This window comes from Oncorhynchus kisutch, linkage group LG1, assembly GCF_002021735.2.
Source record: "Oncorhynchus kisutch isolate 150728-3 linkage group LG1, Okis_V2, whole genome shotgun sequence".
Taxonomy (NCBI): Eukaryota; Metazoa; Chordata; class Actinopteri; order Salmoniformes; family Salmonidae; genus Oncorhynchus; species Oncorhynchus kisutch.
Window position 1 is genome coordinate 17,888,022 of NC_034174.2, and position 21,175 is coordinate 17,909,196.

Below are 21,175 nucleotides of genomic sequence, written 5' to 3' on the forward strand. Positions count from 1 at the left end.
TTGAATTGTATTCCTTTTTCTCCCCAATTTTCGTAGTATCCAATTATTAGTAGTTACTATCTTGTCTCATCGCTACAACTCCCGTACGGGCTCGGGAGAGACGAAGGTCGAAAGTCATGCGTCCTCCGAAACACAACCCAACAAAGCCGCACTGCTCCAACCCGGAAGCCAGGCGCACCAATGTTTCGGAGGAAACCCCGTGCACCTGGCGACCTTGGTTAGCGTGCACTGCGCCCGGCCCGCCACAGGAGTTGCTGGTCCTTGATGAGACAAGGATATCCCTACCGGCCAAACCCTCCCTAACCCGGACGACGCTAGGCCTCTGGTGTCTCTGGTGGCACAGTCTCTGGTGGCACAGCTAGTGCTGCAATGCAGTGCCCTAGACCACTGCGCCACCTGGTAGGCCCACAAAATGTTTTTATAATATTTTTTACCCTCTTTTCATCATATCCAATTGTCTTGTCCCATTGCTGCAACTCCCATACGGCCTCGGGAGAGGCGAATGTCAAGAGCCGTGCATCCTCCGAAACACAATCCCACCATAGGGGGATATGGTGGGATATACTTTTTTGCCCCACTGTATGTAAAGCAGCCCGCGTAATCATCTGCCAGAGAATAGCCCCAATCAGCCCAAGCCCCAAGTACTACATTTAGGCCAGATACCTCACACTGGAATCGTCCCGAGCTCAATCCCCCACCCTAGCCATAAGTAATACTGCCGAAGGCGGCCCACTCCCACTCAGCCGAGTGCCCCGACTCTCAGCCGGAGTCTGCCCAGATCCACTGTGCTAACTGGGTATTTATTCAAACCCATAACCATTTAGTCTTCGTGAAGAGAAGTGAAAGCCTTCTGCATCTCTTTCTAGTCCTATATTATTCAAGGATTTCATTAGAATGATGAAGATAAGGACAACGAAACGTATTTCATTTAACTGTGGAAGGAATGAACCAACAATAGAGAAAGAAGAGGTAGGCAAATAACATTAGGAGAAATATTATGAAAGGTATATATGTCTCGGCCAACTAATTATACAAATAGGCCCTATTATATTTCAAAATTAAAATCTAATTCGCTAACCTATACTTGTAACTTTGTAGGCTGCATGTGCTGCACCAGAATCACATGTTCTCTCACTGCTTCATCACGGTTTGAATGATGTGCTTAATTCCAGTCCATATAATACAGTATAATACAGTACAGTAATACAGTTCCTCTCAAACAGATTTGCCTACTGGAGCTTGAACCCTAACCGGTAACGAGTCAATGTGCTGGGGTCCGAGGTAATTGAAGGAATTTAGGTAATATGTACATGTAGGTAGGGTTAAAATGGACTAGGCAATCAGGATAAATAATTAACAGAGTAGCAGCAGCTTATGTGAACAGTGTCTGCGTGTGTGTGTGTGTGTGTGTGTGTGTGTCTGCGTGTGTGTCTGCGTGTGTGTGTGTGTGTGTGTGTGTGTGTGTGTGTGTGTGTGTGTGTGTGTGTGTGTGTGTGTGTGTGTGTGTGTGTGTGTGTGTGTGTGTGTGTGTGTGTGTCTGCGTGTGTGTGTGTGTGTGTGTGTGTGTGTGTGTGTCTGCGTGTGTGTGTGTGTGTGTGGCATCAATATGCATGTGTGTCTGAGTGTATGTAGTCGTATGTCGTCTGTGTGTGTACAGTGAATTCGGAAAGTATTCAGACCCCTTTATTTTTTCCCACAGTTTGTTACACTACAGCATTATTCTAAAATTGATTAAATATTAAATGGATTAAATATTAAATATTAATTTACACACAATACCCCATAATGACAAAGCAGAAACATGTTTTTAGTTATGTTTGCAAATGTAATAAAAATGTAAAACTGAGTCCTTTAGGTGCCTTTTGGCAAACTCCTAGCGGCTGTCATGTGCCTTTCACTGAGGAGTGTCTTCCGTCTGGCCACTCTACCATAAAAGCCTGATTGTTGGAGTGCTGCAGAGATGGTTGTCCTTCTTCGAGGTTCTCCTATCTCCGCAGAGGAACTCTAGAGCTAAGTCAGAGTGACAAGGAGGTTCTTGGTCACCTCCCTGACCAAGGCCCTTCTCCCCTGATTGCTCAGTTTGGCCAGCTCTAGCTCTTGGTGGTTCCAAACTTTTCCATTTAAAAATGATGGAGGGTACTGTGTTCACGGAGACCTTCAATGCTGCAGAAATGTTTTGGTACCCTTCCCCAGATCTGTGCCTCGACACAATCCTGTCTCAGAGCTCTACGGGCAATTCCTTCCACCTTATGGCTTGGTTTTTGCTCTGAGTAGAGTGTGAGTAATGAGATGAGTAATGTAGGGTATGTAAACATTATATAAAGTGGCATTGTTTAAAGTGGCTAGTGATACATTTATTACATCCATTTTTCCATTATTAAAGTGGCTAGAGTTGAGTCAGTATGTTGGCAGCAGCCACTCAATGTTAGTGATGGATGTTTAACAGTCTGATGGCCTTGAGACAGAAGCTGTCAGTCTCTCGGTCCCCACTTTGTTGCACCTGTACTGATCTCGCCTTCTGGATGATAGTGGGGTGAACAGGCAGTGGCTCGGGTGGTTGTTGTCCTTGATGATCTTTTTGGCCTTCCTGTGACATTGGGTGGTGTAGGTGTCCTGGAGGGCAGATAGTTTGCCCCTGGTGATGGGTTGTGCAGACCTCACTACCCTCTGGAGAGCCTTATGGTTATGGGCAGAGCAGTTGCCATACCAGGCGGTGATACAGCCAGACAGGATGCTCTCGATTGTGCATCTGTAAAAGTTTGTGGGTGTTTTTGGTGACAAGCCGACTTTCTTCAGCCTCCGGAGGTTGAAGAGGCGCTGCTGCGCCTTCTTCAGCACACTGTCTGTGTTAGTGGACCATTTCAGTTTGTCCGTGATGTGTACGCTGAGGAACTGAAAACTTTCCACCCTCTCCACTACTGTCCCGTCAATGTGGATAGGGGGATGCTCCCTCTGCTGTTTCCTGAAGTCCACGATCATCTCCTTTGTTTTGTTGACATTGAGTGTGAGGTTAGGACCCAGTTGCATAGGGCGGGGTCGAGACCCAGGGTCTTGAGCTTAATGATGAGTTTGGAGGGTACTATGGTGTTAAATGCTGAGCTGTAGTCGATGAATAGCATTCTTACATAGGTATTCCTCTTGTCCAGATGGGTTAGTGTGCAGTGTGATTGCGATTGCGTCGTCTGTGGACCTATTGGGGCGGTAAGCAAATTGGAATGGGTCTAGGGTGTCAGGTAGGGTGGAGGTGATATTGTCCTTGACTAGTCTCTCAAAGCACTTCATGATGACGGAAGTGAGTGCTACGGGGCGGTAGTCATTTAGCTCAGTTACCTTAGCTTTCTTGGGAACAGGAACAATGGTGGCCCTTTTGAAGCATGTGGGAACAGCAGACTGAAATAAGGATTGATTGAATATGTCCGTAAACACACCAGCCAGCTGGTCTGCGCATGCTCTGAGGACGCGGCTGGGGATCCCGTCTGGGCCTGCAGCCTTGCGAGGGTTAACACGTTTAAATGTTTTACTCATGTTGGCTGCAGTGAAGGAGAGCCCACAGGTTTTGGTAGCGGGCCGTGTCAGTGGCACTGTATTGTCCTCAAAGCGAGCAAATAAGCTTTCTGGGAGCAAGACATCCTGGTCCGTGACGGGGCTGGTTTTTCTTTTGTAGTCTGTGATTGACTGTAGACCCTGCCACATACCTCTCGTGTCTGAGCTGTTTAATTGCGACTCTACTTTGTCTCTATACCGACGCTTAGCTTGTTTGATTGCCTTGCGGAGGGAATAGCTACACTGTTTGTATTCGGTCATGTTTCCGGTCACCTTGCCCTGATTAAAAGCAGTGGTTTGGCTTTCAGTTCTGCGCGAATGCTGCCATCAATCCACGCTTTCTGGTTGGGGGATGTTTTAATAGACACTGTGGGTACAACATCACCGATGCACTTGCTAATAAACTTGCTCACCAAATCTGCGTATTCATCAATGTTGTTGTTTGACGCTATGCGGAATATATCCCAGTCCACGTGGTCGAAGCAATCTTGAAGCGTGGAATCCGATTGGTCGGACCAGCGTTGAACAGACCTGAGCGCGGGTGCTTCCTGTTTTAGTTTCTGTCTATAGGCTGGGAGCAACAAAATGGAGTCGTGGTCAGCTTTTCCGAAAGCAGGGCGGGGGAGTGCCTTATATGCGTTGCGGAAGTTAGAGTAACAATGATCTAGGGCTTTGCCAGCCCGGGTCGCGCAATCGATTTGCTGATAGAAGTTAGGGAAATTATTTAAATCCCCAACAACAATAAATGCAGCATCAGGATATGTGGTTTCCAGTTTACATAGAGTCGAATTAAGTTCTTTCAGGGCTGCCGATGTGTCGGCTTGGGTCGGAATATACACGACTGTGATTATAATCGAAGAGAATTATCTTTGTAGATAATGTGGTCGGCATTTGATTGTGAGGAATTCTAAGTCAGGTGAACAGAAGGACTTGAGTTCCTGTATGTTGTTATGATCACACCACGTCTCGTTAATCATAAGGCATACACCCCCGTCCTTCTTCTTACCAGAGAGATGCTTGTTTCTGTCGGCGCAATGTATGAAGAAACCAGGTGGCTGTACCGACTCCGATAGCGTGGCTTGAGTGAGCAATGTTTCCGTGAAATAAAGAACGTTACAGTCTCTGATGTCTCTCTGGAAGGCAACTCTTGCTCGGATTTCGTCTACCTTGTTGTCAAGAGACTGGACATTGGCGAGTAGTATGCTTGGGAGCGGTGCGCGATGTGCCCGTCTACCGAGCCTGACCAGAAGACCGCTCCGTCTGCCCCTTCTGCGTCGCCATTGTTTTGGGTCGCCGGCTGGGACCCGATCCATTGTCCTGGGTGGTTGGCCAAACAGAGGATCTGCTTCGGGAAAGTCGTATTCCTGGTCGTAATGTTGGTGAGTTGACGTTGCTCTTATATCCAATAGTTCCTCCCGACTGTATGTAATAAAACCTAAGATTTCTTGGGGTAACAATGTAAGAAATAACACATTGAAAAACTAAATACTGCATAGTTTCCTAGGCCATCTCTTTGTCGGCGCTGGAAGACTGGACAGATGGTTGACAGCGTGTATGGCGTCGTGTGGATAAGCAGTTTGCTAATGTCAACATTGTGAACCGCGTGCCCCATGGTGGCAGTGGGGTTATGGTATGGGCAGGCATAAGCTACTGACAAAAAACACAATTGCATTTTATCGATGGCAATTTGAATGCACAGAGATACAGTGACGAAATCCAGAGGCCCATTGTCGTGCCATTCATCCGCCGCCATCACCTCATGTTCCAGCATGATAATTACACAATTCCTGGAAGCTGAATATGTTCTTCCATGGCCTGCATACTCACCAGACATGTCACCCATTGAGCATGTTTGGGATGCTCTGGATTGACGTGTACCACAGTGTGTTCCAGTTCCTGCCAATATCCAGCAACTTCACACAGACATTGAAGAGGATTGGGACAACATTCCACAGGCCACAATCAACAGCTAGATCAACTCTATGCGAAGGAGATTTGTCGCGCTGCAATGAGGAAAATGATGGTCACATCAGATACTGACTGGCTTTCTGATCTATTCCCTCACCTTATTTTTTTAACGTATCTGTGACCACAGATGCATATCTGCATTCCCAGTCATGTGAAATCCATAGATTAGAACCCAATGAATTTATTAAAATTGACTGATTTCCTTCTATGAACTGAAGCTCAGTAGAATCTTTGAAATTGTTTCATGTTGTGTTTATAATTTTGTTCAGTGGAAAATAATGTAACAGGTGAAATGAAGAATGTGATCTGCTATATTTTCTAACGTATTGCACAAGTTGCCTGCACGTATTTACATAAAAAGTAGCTACAAATACTACAATTTGTTGAAAAACTTAAAATAAATATTTTCAATTTCAGAGTCCGGAATATACACTGAGTATTGTGTTGCACTCCCCCCCCATCCCTCCCCACACACACTATTGTGTCAAGTTGACTAGATATCCTTTGGGTGGTGGCCCATTCTTGAGCAAATCTGAGCAAATTCAAAAATTAACTAATGCCATTAACTCCATTAATTAGATGTATCGTTTGACAGCCCTAAATATTTTACTTCCTTCTAGAATGAACTACGGTTTTGGTGAAGCTGTATATTGAGTTGTTATTTTGTCTTTTATTTTTAGCATGAAGTAGTACTCAAAATCTAATAGACATAATGCCAAAATTCCCCAATGATCATTCAACCATCAGAGCAAGAGCTTGACTATACGGATTTTTACAGGCACTCCGATCTGAAAATCTGAAGTCAGCCTGCATGGTTGCGTGTGTGTGTGTTCCTGGTGTGTGCTTGTGTGTTTGTGTGTACAGCTATTCCTTGGCTGTGTCCAATTAGGGTTGTTCAGTCTGTCTGCCTGCCTCCTTGACTCAGTCTCCGCTCTTCCTCTGTCTCTGCATCCTCCCCTACTCCCCTTACCCCAATCCACCCCTCCCCATTCACCCCTGTCCCTGCTTCTGCCCCAACTCTGCCATCTCAGTTGGACCAGGAGACAACCCTTCGACACAAGGAGGTATAGCTCATTGTGCTGATCTGTCCAGAGTTGGAGTCAGTTCCACATCTATTCCTGTCTATTTCATCAGCAGTTCAAAACAGTTCCGCAATTGACTGGAATTCAGATGGAATTGCCTTCAACCCTGGTTCTGTCCCAGTGCTCTGTGACCCACTCAACTGAACAAGTGGCCTCTACCAAAACATCTAGGAAATCTCATGACACTCATTGCAGACTATTGAACTACATAGAACATTCCAATGTATACGTATTTTAGGATTAGGATAGTGCACTGAAGCTCCATTTCCTCTTTAAGTACCTGCATCATCAATGCAATGTCCATATTGTTGTATGGAGATGCAACACAGATTGCTCTGGATTGTCAAGGATACTGAACAACATTCACATAAACCAGCCTCAGTGTGAATAACAGTATTCACTTAAGTCAGCCTTCAATTGATGTAATGTATGATGTATGCAGCTACAGTAGTCAATGAAATTGAATACTAGACAACAGAGAACTAGCTAGCTTTTCACTAAGTGTATATATTAGCACGTTCAGAGTCGTTTTAATTTAGTGTTTGTTTCCTCCTAATAAACATCCAAATCAATAATACTTTCATTGGCAAAGGGTTTTAATAGAATCCCAAATGCCATATTCATCCATAGACAAAATACTGAATGGAATAGAAATGCAATCACATTCGCAGCCCACAAACACTTGATCCATGTGCTGAATCGCTGAGCATTAAGACACATTAGTGTAAGTCATTGTGTTTGTGTCTTTTCCTGTGCGCTGCTTACGATATTAATGCCACAGTGATATATTATTTCAGATCACGTTTTGTTCGTCCACGCATAATGCTATTTCATTTAGTTTGTCTGTGATTACTGCAGTGGTAATTTATATGATGTCATACTAATGCATATTACTCTATCCTCCTCCTCCTTCTCCTTCTCCTTTCCCTGCCCTCTCTCATTCTCTCTATCTATCCCTTTATTCTGTACAGTTTTTGGATAAGTCAGAGGATGTCTTACTGAAGCACCAGGCCAGTATCAATGAGCTGAAGAGAGCCCTGAGGGAGCCCAACAGCAAGCTGATGAACCGTGAGAAGCGTCTGTCAGGGACGTCACCTGGCGGAACACCCGAGAAGAAGGCTGTGAGTGTGGGATGAGGGTGGTGAGGACCTGGGGTCCACTGGAGCATGGGTGGCAGTTGAGATTCACAACCTTTAACCTATGTACCACCTCTCCACTGTATGTCATGAATATATCACTGATAATGCCATACTACTCCTGTTTAAACTGCCCTGACATCTGACAGTGAGTCTGTGTATGACAACATTGACATTCCAGTCTTGCATTAAGTTTCCTAGCACCTCATACCTTTGACTCCCCTTGAACCCAGTAGGCTTGGAGATCAAGACTGGAGAACAGTCACTACTCTGGCTTTGTGTTTGTGTGCTTTGTCATCTATTGGAATATTGTTAACCTGAATATTTACAGTCTGATATTAAATCAATAACTGTATTTTTGACCGTGACTTTTGAGGACAATAATATTTCTTCAAGGTATTGTAGGTGGTTATTTATTGGAGATATATACTGCTGCAGACTCAGACCTATTGGATAGTGTGATGGTATTGCTAAAAGAGATCATAAGAACACATTTAATTAGAAAAATAACCTGGAAAAATTGTCCTGCATTTATCATTAGAGATATCTCAGTTGTATTTAAAGATAAAACTCTCTCTCTCTCAAGTTATTGCAGATAGTGATTCTGCAATAACTTGAAGAGATTATGTGAGGCCCTCGAGCAACAATCATCTCTAGCGTCTTCCCACCTTGATTGCCTGACAGTTAAAATGCTTCCCTTTGTGTCAGAACACAAACGCCATGCTCTTTTGATCACTTTCACATTGTGATTGTACTGTTAAGATAGAGTACGAAGATAGTATGCTCCAGTCTAGCTCTGTCAATGCAGTCTGTTACCAGGTATTTTCGTAGTCTACGGAAGCTCTCTCATCTGCTGTCTGAGAACAATTGGATTATAACCGTGGAGAATATCATCAGACATCCTTGAAGGCATGACAACTCGATCTGTCATGTACTTAAGTAGATCTGAGGGAGAGATGCTAAAGTCCTGAATGAATAATGGCAAAGTGTGGCCTGAGAAAATCCCACTTCTCAGAGAGATTCAGAGGAAATCATAAAGCGTTTGATGTAGTTGCAAATGTTATTTTTGCATTGCAAATACCTCCTAATTTGCTTATGCAGATTTGGCAGCCGCAGGTGGAAGCTAACTAGGCCCACGTTGCTCTTTTGCAATAATCTCATAATTTGATTCAAGATTTCATCTTGATTGGCTCATAGATTTTAATTCGGACTTCAATTCAGGAGAGACAGTATGTTTGGAAAGTTCCTTGTCTCCATTGAATCAATATTTCTTCCCCATTTCTACCTGTCTCTTTCCTTGAACCATTTTCCCCACTTGCATGAAATTACCAACATTTAAATAGTATGCTTTGCCAAAGAACCATACAGTTGGTTTCTCTCCTTGTCACAAGAGTGACAGAGTTAGGGCTCCTCTAATAGCTGTTCTCCTCCCTCTCTCTTCCCCCTCCACCCCTCTTCTGGTGGGAAACGCTCGGCCCCCCATCAGGTGGTGGGCAAGGAACTAGTAAACATCTTCTCTGTAGAGGGCTTCGTCCAGAAGACTGTGGTGACTTCCCCAGAGGTTTCCCTTCTCTTCCTCCTCCTTTGTCTTCTAATGTCTGCCTTGTAACATACTGACTGTACTGTAGTTGGCCATTTATCTGTAATGAAACTGTGGCCCGGTACCATTTTATAGACATACTGCACACTCAGCTACAGCTGATATCTCTTGCATCCTGTTTTATTTGATCTGCTGCAGTCATTGTGTTTGAGAAAATCTTTAAGAAATGCAATAACCCACATATAGGCCTACATTTGGATGCAAATGTACACATTTCTATGTATGATTGCAGCAATTGTGGCGGAATAGATTGAGAGGAATATAGAGGTTCTATTTGTACTATAAAAACACATTACTGTACTGTAGCTGTTAACCTAAATTATGTTACAGTTCAGTTGCTGCCTCTAACTGTGTTTAATCTGTATCAACATGTAGGGCTCTGAGGAGTGGGTATTGATTGAGAAACAAAATACTCACCAACACGACTATAACTGGAAGGCAGAAGAACAGAACGAAGCTTCCACCTCGCCTCCCCCATTATTCCCTGATTCCTCTTGGGAAAGAAAGAAAGAATTGGAAAAAGACATAGAAGTGGCCAAGATGATTCATATCGAGGTTACAGGGGAGGATGGGCAAGAAATGATAACAGATATTGATAACTTTCCATTGTCCAAAGCCACAAGGGAAGCCCAGGATGAATGTTCTGAACCGCGGTTGACTAGCAACAGCCGGTTCGTGGTGGAATTAGCTCAAACCACAGAATCTTCTGAAGAGGATTCACAGTGGAAAGTACCTCCAGCAGAACACTCTGGTGCAAAGAATGACATATTCCCAGTGTCAGACCCAGTCTCAACCCAAGCCCCAGCCCCAGTCCCATTCCAAGACTCTAAGAAGGATCATCAACCCAACAGACACAGAAAAAAGAAGAGACCTAATAGTTTAAACCTGGGATTGTCAACAGAATTCATCTATGAGAAAGAGGGCGATGTCTCAAATGCTGAAGAAGACAACGGGGGATCAGACTGGGAGGATAGTCCAACAGAGAAGACAAAGGTGGGACAAATAGATCACCCTGTGTCCAGAGAGGAGCCAGACGACCAGTGTTGGGTGACGAGTCCACTGATGAAAGATGATGAGAGATCACCAGAGGCAAAATGGAAGGAGACAGTGGTGTCTGCATATGAAGATAAGAATAAGGAGCACAATACATCAATAGGAGAAGACAAGGCGACTCAGGGAAGTGTTGTGGATGATCCTGCAGTGTGTGATGGAAGAGACCAGGTTAAGCACTTCATCACTGAGGTCCAGCCAGCAGATGAAGGGCTGGGCTCTGTCAATGGTCCTGGGAAAACAGAATGTGATAGTTTAGCAGAACAGGTTAGAGAACCGGTTAAAGGGTTTCATCTCACAGAGAGGTGCATGACTGACAATAGAGAACACATAGAAGAGGTCAAGTTGAGGGAGGTCAAGACACACAAGAGACAAGCCAGTAACTCTGGGGGGGAGGAAGTGGAAGGCCTCACATCAGAGGTCAGGGGTCAGAGAAGGTCTTTACAGAGACTATCAGGCAGCAGTCAGTCAGAAATCACCAGGATCGTTCCGCTCAAACCTGAAAGATCAAAGAGCTTAGCATGCAAAGATGAGCAGGACAGAGAGAGTCAGGAGTCAGAGTCTGAGCTGAGTGGTGTTTTTAGAAGAGAGCACAGATGGTCAGGGGGTTCATCAGAGGGACCTTCAGACATCAACTGGAACAACGAGTCCACCTTCTATCAAACACCCACCCTGCCTACGTCATTCATCTCAACCGACGTTAGTCCAGCAAGACGGACCCACTCCCCGACTACCACACATAGAGACGCCCCGCAGGAACAGGGCAGCTTCTGGGGTCTGGAAGGCTTGGCAAAAGTTGAAGCTAAAACTGAAGAGCTGGTTCAGCAACAGAGCAGCGCTGACCGTGATGATCACTTTCAGACGTCATTCATCTCAACCAATGCTAGTCCAGCAAGACGGACCCACTCCCCGACTACCACACACAGAGACGCCCCACAGGAACAGGGCAGCTTCTGGGGTCTGGAAGGCTTGGCAAGAGTCGAGGCTAAAACTGAAGAGCTGGTTCATCAACAGAGCAGTGCTGCCTGTGATGATCCCTTTCAGGCTGCTAGAGAAGCCATAGAGAGTCATCAGTTTCTCAGCTTCAAGGTTTCAGCCTCAGCGCTCCCCAGGACAGCTCCTCCTGCCCCTCCAGTTAAAACACAGAAGGCCAGAGAGTCTGGACTCATACTCCGGAACATCAACCGCAATGTTAGCAGGGAGCCTGGCCTGGACGCAACCAAGAAGAGACACTCGGTAACTCTGCTTGCCATCTGCTTTTCAGTCATTTGGAAACAAAAAGCATCGCATGAGCTTCAGACAGAGTCGCACACTCCCATTTTCTTATTTTCCTGTTTTCATTGACTTGAATATACATAGATGTAACTTACGTGCCTGTATATGAAGAAGGGGGGTGGAGTTTTACTTTTGACACACTTGTTTTGGCTGTGTCTGATTGGCTGATTCAGCCAACAATGCATTTTGTCTGCTATGAGTTTGGACCCTCTCCCTTTCGGCCTCTCCATTTATCCCCCCTCCTCCTCTCTGCCTCTCTGCCTCCCTCCACCCTTATTTGCATACTTCACAGCAAACCAGAAACACAACTGCTTGTACATCTGTAGCAATCACTACAGAGCTGTGGTAGAGATTGTCAAAAAGACAAAAACAACTTTTCATGCTTTGGATCATGTCTTCTATCCCCCGTCTCTTCACAGGGCGGCGCTCAATTGGCCAAGCGTCGTCCGGGTTAGGGTTTGGCCGGGGTTGGCCGTCATTGTAAATAAGAATTTGTTCTTAATTGACTTGCCTAGTTAAATAAAGGTTAAATAAAAAATAAGAAACATTTGAACCTTGATTTTCGTTCCAATTATCCCTGTAGCAAGTCTCCTCTTTTGCAGAGGGTTGCAAGGAAACAAAGGGTTTTGCATATTGCCATGGAGATTTTTTTGCACTTCTCTTCCATGCTGTTTCCAAGCTGACATGTGGAGGAAGGCATGGACTTCAGACATGGTTTCATACATGTTTTACAGCTCAATTGACTGTGACAGGATCTGTGTGAGGAAATGAAAGAAGCGTGTCATTATCTCCCATAAAGGCACTATATGCTACAGATATGCTCATCCGTCAAATGCCGACCATTCATCTCCTGACGTCATGGATACCTGTTATAATAAGTCACATATGATACCAACTCAGTAGTTTGCGTAATGTCATGTAGATGAGAAAATAGTTTGTCATTTGACATGTGATTTCAAATGATCAACTTCATTAACATGAAATTGAATGACATGAGCATTGAGCTAAATGTGGCTTACAGTACCTTATTGGGGGATGATTATTTAAAAAAAAGATCAAATGCTTCACAAGGATCACACGTTGGATGCTATAATGCTTTCTTGTAAAGCAAAAGAACCCACACAGACTGTGAAGAAAGAGGCAGGAAACAAGCTGTCCAACAGCAATGCCCAGGCTGCTGTACCTACACAGACAGACCAGCTATCAGTAAGAGATGTCGCCACGTTCATTTTACAGGTCGTGTTATTCGGAGCTTGCACGTATTTGGCAGTGAAATCCTTTAACATTAGGCTTCGGACATGACAGCTTAAATACTTTTCAGTCTTTCATCTGCGTCTAGGTCATGGACACATTGGCACGACCAGGTATGGAAAGAGGTGTGAGATCACTTTGTGAGCTAACCCACCCAAAAAGTGAAAAACAGCATGTGAGAGCACCATCCGTTCTGTATACTGGTTGTGCAAAAACAGAATGGGCTCCCAAACATGTCATTAAATCATAGTACAGCTGCTTACTTTTACCTCCAAAACCGCCTTTGATGTCATTGAAACCAAACCCCATTCTTTGGCCATTTGAACATTTGAGCCTCATAAAAAATTCAGTCTGTGTGGTTTGCAGCATTCTCTGATTCTGTCCTTGGCCAATGATTGGCTTTTGCGATGCTGCTATGGCTCCTCTATACTACCATATCTTACAACCTGTCCATAATACCTTCTGTATGACACTCTAGTTTTTACTAATTCAAACCAGGATAACTGGCTTTACCTGGTGGGTTCTTCAGGGTTTTGCTCATTTCGAATAGAAGGCAGTGAAATCAGGAAATAAACTAAAATTACAATTCAATGGCATTTATTTTCAATGACTTCTCAATAAATGGAGAAGTAGAAGCTATTTATTTCAAAAGGTTTTACATTTCTGAATTTTAAATTCAAACCACTTCCTGAATTGACTACCTTCAATTTGAATTGAGCCCAACCCTTGGGTTAATTTCTGTTGTCCAAACTGGTAGTAAGCTTACTTGTTTTCTGTACTCATGAAATAATGGAAGGGGGAGGGGACTCCCTTTCTGTGTTAGAACCGTATTGTACTGTTGTTCTTATGGTCTGTTAGTAGAAACCCAGTCTCTCTACTGATGTTTACACTCTTAGAAATAAAGGTGCTATATAGAACTTAAAAAGCTTCTTCGGCTGTCCCCATAGGAGAACCCTTTGAAGAACCCTTTTTGGTTCCAGGCAGAACCGTGTTGGGTTCCATCCAGAACCCTTTCCACACAGGGTTTTACATGGAACCCAAAGGGGTTCTACTTGGAACCAGAATATGTTATCCTTGGGGGACAGCCCTTTTAGAACCTTTTTTTCTAAGATCGTAGTAGTCTGTCTCTCCAGCTTGGACTAACCTCTGGCTGTTCTCTCTGTTCCTCTGCTCTCTCTGTTCCTCTGCTTTCTCTCTTCCTCTGCTCTCTCTCTTCCTCTGCTCTCTCTCTTCCTCTGCTCTCTCTCTTCCTCTGCTCTCTCTCTTCCTCTGCTCTCTCTGTTCCTCTGCTCTCCCTTTGCAGGAGCCACTCTCCACTCCTGTCATCTATGAAGATACAGTAGATGATGCCAAGGTCACTTAACATAATGAATTTAACCATATGCCTCCCCACATTCCCACTTTTGCACTGTTCTCTCTTGTGATAGTACAGTCTCCCTACAGTCATCCTTGGGTATCTCTATGCCTGCTGCCCATATAACAGAGGCTGAACCGTGACTATACCACAGGCGTTTACCCTCCACTAAATTCCTGCCTGTAAGGCTTCCCCATTCATTTCCTCTCTTCGCCATATAGGTCAATACTATGTGTAACAAATTGCGTGCCCGGAGAAGATAACGTTTTAATGGTCTTGTATGCATGTATAACATGTACTGTATAATGGCCTTGAGCAAAGATCCTACATGAATACTTCTACACACCCCCAGGAGACATATTTACTTCCAGAGGATCATTTGTCTCCTGTCATCATCATCATCATTATCTTCACCTCTTTCATGGCCAATCCCTGCCCTGAGCAACTGCTAGACTGGCCCTGTGTTGTGACAGCCATCTTTGTGTAATGCCCTCTCTCACCCAGAGGGAACCCTGGGAGAGGAGGCCTCGGCCGGGCTCCGCCTCGGAGGACCACGAGCGTGACACTGTGGTCTGCATGAAAGAGACCCACCTGGGCATCGAGAGGAAGTGCTCCAGCATGACGGTCAGCTCCACGTCCAGCCTGGAGGCTGAGGTGGACTTCACCGTCATCATGGACCTCCATATGGGCGTGGAGGAGTTCTCCAAGAGCATGTCTAAGCTGGGGGAGCGGCTGCCCGAGGTGGGCCGGGACGACTTTGAGGAGACCTCCAGGTTCTATTCAGCCCGTCTCATGGTCTCCCATGACATGTCCCCTGTAGAGGAGATGCCTCCTGTGCACAATGAGGTAGACACAGACATACTGTACCCCATCCCTGATGATTGCAACTCTTTGCTTCTAAAGGCCGGAACTGCCCTACTAGGGACGCCTGCCACCTTTTCTGTTGGACCATTTTCAGTTACCATTTTGGTTACTTTTTGTCAATGTTTTAACTTTCAGGTTTATAAAATTATAAAATAATTGTATCCATTTGCTTCTGATGTTTTTTATTCATTTTCCTATGGTTTATCCATGTTTTTTATTCATTTTCCTATGGTTTATCCATGTTTTTTATTCATTTTCCTATGGTTTATCCATGTTTTTTATTATTTTTCCTATGGTTTATCCATGTTTTTTATTATTTTTCCTATGGTTTATCCATGTTTTTTATTCATTTTCCTATGGTTTATCCATGTTTTTTATTCATTTTCCTATGGTTTATCCATGTTTTTTATTCATTTTCCTATGGTTTATCCATGTTTTTTATTATTTTTCCTATGGTTTATCCATGTTTTTTATTCATTTTCCTATGGTTTATCCATGTTTTTTATTCATTTTCCTATGGTTTATCCATGTTTTTTATTATTTTTCCTATGGTTTATCCATGTTTTTTATTATTTTTCCTATGGTTTATCCATGTTTTTTATTCATTTTCCTATGGTTTATCCATGTTTTTTATTCATTTTCCTATGGTTTATCCATGTTTTTTATTATTTTTCCTATGGTTTATCCATGTTTTTTATTATTTTTCCTATGGTTTATCCATGTTTTTTATTCATTTTCCTATGGTTTATCCATGTTTTTTATTCATTTTCCTATGGTTTATCCATGTTTTTTATTATTTTTCCTATGGTTTATCCATGTTTTTTATTCATTTTCCTATGTTTAATCCATGTTTTTTATTCATTTTCCTATGTTTAATCCATGTTTTTTATTCATTTTCCTATGGTTTATCCATGTTTTTTATTCATTTTCCTATGGTTTATCCATGTTTTTTATTCATTTTCCTATGGTTTATCCATTTGCTTCTGCGTTTTTTTTGCTTTAGATTATTGTGCAATTTGTATGTTTCCTTGTATTTTCCCTTCCATTGTCAATCATGCTTTCTTTACTGAATGTTTGGTCTAAGTTATATAAGTTATATACAATCACCAATTGATACAGTAGTATGCGCATACTTGTATTGTTTCATTGCCTGTTTGAAAAGTATTGTAATCTTTGAATAAAAAATGTATTGTAATTGACCTAAGGATAAGCATTTTCAATACCATGTTGAAGCCAGCACATATTTTACAGAATATGCCGTACTCAGACATCTGTTTTGACCATGTCAATTAGATCATCTGATGGATTTTCATGTGTCTCAAAAGTCATTCAGCAACCCAAAATGCTTCCCATTATTGACCCCCAATACATGTATTGGGGGTCAATTTCAGGCCATTTGTTGACAGTTGTTTTACTGTCAGGGAATATTGATGAAGTTAGACCAGAGACATTCTATTGTTCTCTATTTACATAGTCTCACTGTACCTTTCTGTCTCACCCTGCTGCAGCCCCCAGTAGCCAGGAAAGACCCCAGTGCTGTTAGCGCTGCCCAGATGCTGAGGGAGGCCGACGCCAAGATGGATACACACACCAATGGGTCAGAGGTCACCAGCACCAACATCATGGACATGTCAGAGCAGGTATACTACATCAGGCTATGCCTATGGACTCACATCTGTCCCCTGTGTTTGGTGGATGATTCAGCCTGGTACAGTAGTCTCATCTGTTTGTGCTCCAGCCAAGTTCTCTGCCAACAAACACAGAGGAGTTGGCTAAAGCACAAACAGATCTACTTTCAGTGCTGTGCTAGTGCATACTAATAAGGATGCATACTAATAAGGGTGCATACTACTGAAGGTGCAAACTAATGATCAAATGTTGCAGAGGGGTCTAAATTGTTTGAACAAAACATGTCTGAAATTATCTTGAGCAGGAAATGAAAACATTTAGTGAATAAGACAACAGTAGGACCATTATCTAGTCATTTTGACCCCATCAATCTGCCATTTAGTTTGGATTTTTTGTCGTTTAAAAAGGAGTAGCCTATTTATGTATACATCCGGCCGAGGCAGGCGGCAGAGCAAATTAGTTTCTTTTCACGGCACCTGTTCAGTGCAGGTGTAGGTTCAGGTTGAGGCTCAGAATCAGAAGAAATCTCATCAGAGATGTCATCATAATTAATTTCTTCCACATCATTGGAGTCATTTTCATTCAAAATGGTATGTACTCTATCAGTCTGCTCTGGCCTACTTGGAAAACACATTCAGAGCTTGCGTAATTTACAATGGCAATAAGACCATGGACAATGCTAACGAGTGCATCCATTCGTCTTGGTCTTCTTGCAGTTTGTAAATTCTGCAAGCTCTCAATGTGTACTCCAAGTAGACCAGAGTAGACTGATAGAGTACTGTTACGGTTATCTCCTCCTCTGGAGAAGAGGTGTAGCAAGGATCGGACCAAAATGCAGCGTGGTAATTTTCATACATGTTTAATAGACAAATAAACACGAACAGAACAAGACAAGACACGCAAAAACCTAACCAGCCTATCTGGTGCAAACAAACACAGAGACAGGAACAATCACCCACGAAACACTCAAAGAATATGGCTGCCTAAATATGGTTCCCAATCAGAGACAACGATAAACACCTGCCTCTGATTGAGAACCACTCCAGACAGCCATAGACTATACTAGATAACCCCACTAAGCCACAATCCCAATACCTACAAAAAACCCAAGACAAAACACACCACATAATAAACGCATGTCACACCCTGGCCTAACCAAAATAAAAAAGAAAACACAAAATACTAAGACCAGGGCGTGACAAGTATATACCATTTTGAGATTATAATTAGAATAGATCAATACAATATAATGGCCCGCACGGTTCTTCATTCACAATAAGTGATTACATATTTGTGCGTCATTGCTTCCCCTCGCTAATCAACTCTTCCATTCTCCCTCATCATACTTTAGCCTACTTCATTTATTTCATCTGTTATTATATGTGTGAAATTACCCTGATGTATCTGATGCGGTCTGGCAAAAAGAGAATGTTATGCCATATTCATCTAGTCCAGACAGCATCAGATATATGGGCTACACATACTGAGACAGAGAAGTGCTGTTTCGTTTGTTCGGATGCTTTGTTGGACAATGATGGGTCTTTCTGTTGGCTCCGGGTCTTGGTCAAATAAATGATAAATGTTTTAATATTTTATTTACAGTGGGGCAAAAAAGTATTTAGTCAGCCACCAATTGTGCAAGTTCTCCCACTTAAAAAGATGAGAGAGGCCTGTAATTTTCATCATCAGGATTTTTTATGAATTTATTTGCAAATTATGGGGGAAAATAAGACCTGTAACTTCTTCTTTAAGAGGCTCCTCTGTCCTCCACTTGTTACCTGTATTAATGGCACCTGTTTGAACTTGTTATCAGTATAAAAGACACCTGTCCACAACCTCAAACAGTCACACTCCAAACTCCACTATGGCCAAGACCAAAGAGCTGTCAAAGGACACCAGAAACAAAATTGTAGACCTGCACCAGGCTGGGAAGACTGAATCTGCAATAGGTAAGCAGCTTGGTTTGAAGAAATCAACTGTGGGAGCAATTATTAGGAAATGGAAGACATACAAGACCACTGATAATCTCCCTCGATCTGGGGCTCCACGCAAGATCTCACCCTGTGGGGTCAAAATGATCACAAGAACGGTGAGCAAAAATCCCAGAACCACACGAATGACCTGCAGAGACCTGGGACCAAAGTAACAAAGCCTACCGTCAGTAACACACTACGCCGCCAGGGACCCAAATCCTGCAGTGCCAGCCGTGTCCTCCTGCTTAAGCCAGTACATGTCCAGGCCCGTCTGAAGTTTGCTAGAGATCATTTGGATGATCCAGAAGAAGATTGGGAGAATGTCATATGGTCAGATGAAACCAAAATATAACTTTTTGGTAAAAACTCAACTCGTCGTGTTTGGAGGACGAAGAATGCTGAGTTGCATCCAAAGAACACCATACCTACTGTGAAGCATGGGGGTGGAAACATCATTCTTTGGGGCTGTTATTCTGCAAAGGGACCAGGACGACTGATCCATGTAAAGGAAAGAATGAATGGGGCCATGTATCGTGAGATTTCGAGTGAAAACCATCAGCAAGGGCATTGAAGATGAAACGTGGCTGGGTCTTTCAGCATGACAATGATCCCAAACACACCGCCCGGGCAACGAAGGAGTGGCTTCGTAAGAAGCATTTCAAGGTCCTGGAGTGGCCTAGCCAGTCCTGATCTCAACCCCATAGAAAATCTTTGGAGGGAGTTGAAAGTCCGTGTTGCCCAGCAACAGCCCCAAAACATCACTGCTCTAGAGGAGATCTGCATGGAGGAATGGGCCAAAATACCAGCAACAGTGTGTGAAAACCTCTGTCATTGCCAACAAAGGGTATATAACAAAGTATTGAGAAACTTTTGTTATTGACCAAATACTTATTTTCCACCATAATTTGCAAATAAATTCATAAAAAATCCTACAATGTGATTTTCGGATTTTTTTTCTCATTTTGTCTGTCATAGTTGAAGTGTACCTATGATGAAAATTACAGGCCTCTCTCATCTTTTTAAGTGGGAGAACTTGCACAATTGGTGGCTGACTAAATACTTTTTTGTCCCACTGTATATGGGCATGGAGGTATGGCAGGGCGGGCCAGGAGGTATGCTAGGGCAGGCCCCCTAAGGCCTGTAGTAAACGCCGGCCCTGAGTCTATGGTATAGCCTAATATATATTAGCCTTATTCTCTTCATATCTCTGCAGATCTTGATTAGACTGAGTGCGTTATTCTCACAACCACAATGACATAATTGCATCATTATGGAGGGATTAAAGTATTGACAGGAAATTAACGAGAATGATGAAAGAATGCGGGAGTTCCATTTCTCTACAGTCTGAGTAAGAAGCTGTCGCAGCCCCAACAGGTGCCTGATTAAAATGTAATTACTGCCTCTCTGGTGTGCCATTCATCTAATGATGAGGATGAGCTGTGTCAGTGATCTGGAGAGGGTGCCTTTGAAGTGGAAACTCAAGTCAACATTTTTACTTCTCAGTGAAAGACATGCTAAGCATGGAAATAGAATGTCTAGAATAGGTGGATAGTCTAATAGATAACAGATGGATATTTATATGGTGTAGAGCCACTTGGGCAGATGTGCTCTTGATTTGTAGTAAGCCACGACACGTATGTGTGTGTGTGTGTGTGTGCAGCAAATGGAGACTGACGTCAACTGTAATGACACTAAGGTCTCCAGCAGCACTGACGTGGCTCAGCCACCAGAGGGAGTCCGGGTATGTGTCAGTCTCTCTTGACAACAGCTGAAAGGCTGAAGGCTATGCTATGCTTGCTCTGGCTGCAGTCTGATTTTCTGCTGTACATTCTCACCCCTTCTCTCTGAACCGCACACTCATTAACTCCCTGATGGATTTGACTGGAGCTGGACTGGTGTAATTATTGTGCTCATGGGGGATAAGGGTATAGAGAATCTCTCTAATCTGCCATTACAGGTTTTGCATGTGCAAATAATGGGCTGCAAGTTTAGAGAGTATATTTAACCAGATTGTTTCGTTTTCTGCCTTGATATGATATTGCCTCAAAATATTTGCATGCACATCCTTTTAAAATAAGCTTGTTAAAATGAAGACTTCTCCCATGTTCTCAACCATGCAGAGCTCTTTAGTTTATATCATACTGCTACCCTATAATTGGCTTGTGTTGTCTATGATACTTAAAGGGGCAATCTGCAGTTGCGACATTCATTTTTGGACTTATAAATTAATGATATGTACCCATTGTTTCTTGAAGAATATAACTTATAAATGCCTCATGAGCTTAGTTCAACTGTCGTACCCCACCAGAACCCAAAATATAAGCTTGTTTTACTCCAATGTTGGTAAATAAAGTAAATGTAAACAAACTCCCTGGCTGTTTTCCTAAACAGAACCAAGGCAGAACACTTTGGTATTGTTCAGCTGCTGATTGCCACTTTAATGTTTCAAT

General features: G+C 43.2%; 1 protein-coding gene across 12 annotated transcripts in view; it reads left to right on the forward strand.

Annotated features, from left to right (window-relative positions):
- The window catches only part of LOC109877466 (band 4.1-like protein 1), a 180,809-nt gene that overhangs the window by 141,114 nt on the left and 18,520 nt on the right, over window positions 1–21,175 (forward strand). For 4 of the 12 annotated variants that reach the window (XM_031790623.1, XM_031790662.1, XM_031790598.1 and 1 more), the window contains exons 14-21: window positions 6,543–6,575; window positions 7,565–7,714; window positions 9,216–9,290; window positions 9,705–11,615; window positions 14,209–14,259; window positions 14,764–15,105; window positions 16,632–16,763; window positions 20,386–20,466. In XM_031790623.1, coding sequence (XP_031646483.1) covers window positions 6,543–6,575; window positions 7,565–7,714; window positions 9,216–9,290; window positions 9,705–11,615; window positions 14,209–14,259; window positions 14,764–15,105; window positions 16,632–16,763; window positions 20,386–20,466 — 2,775 coding nt within the window. The remainder of the gene's footprint in view (window positions 1–6,542; window positions 6,576–7,564; window positions 7,715–9,215; window positions 9,291–9,704; window positions 11,616–14,208; window positions 14,260–14,763; window positions 15,106–16,631; window positions 16,764–20,385; window positions 20,467–21,175) is intronic. The other 8 variants (XM_031790811.1, XM_020469745.2, XM_031790839.1 and 5 more) reach the window with 5 other exon arrangements.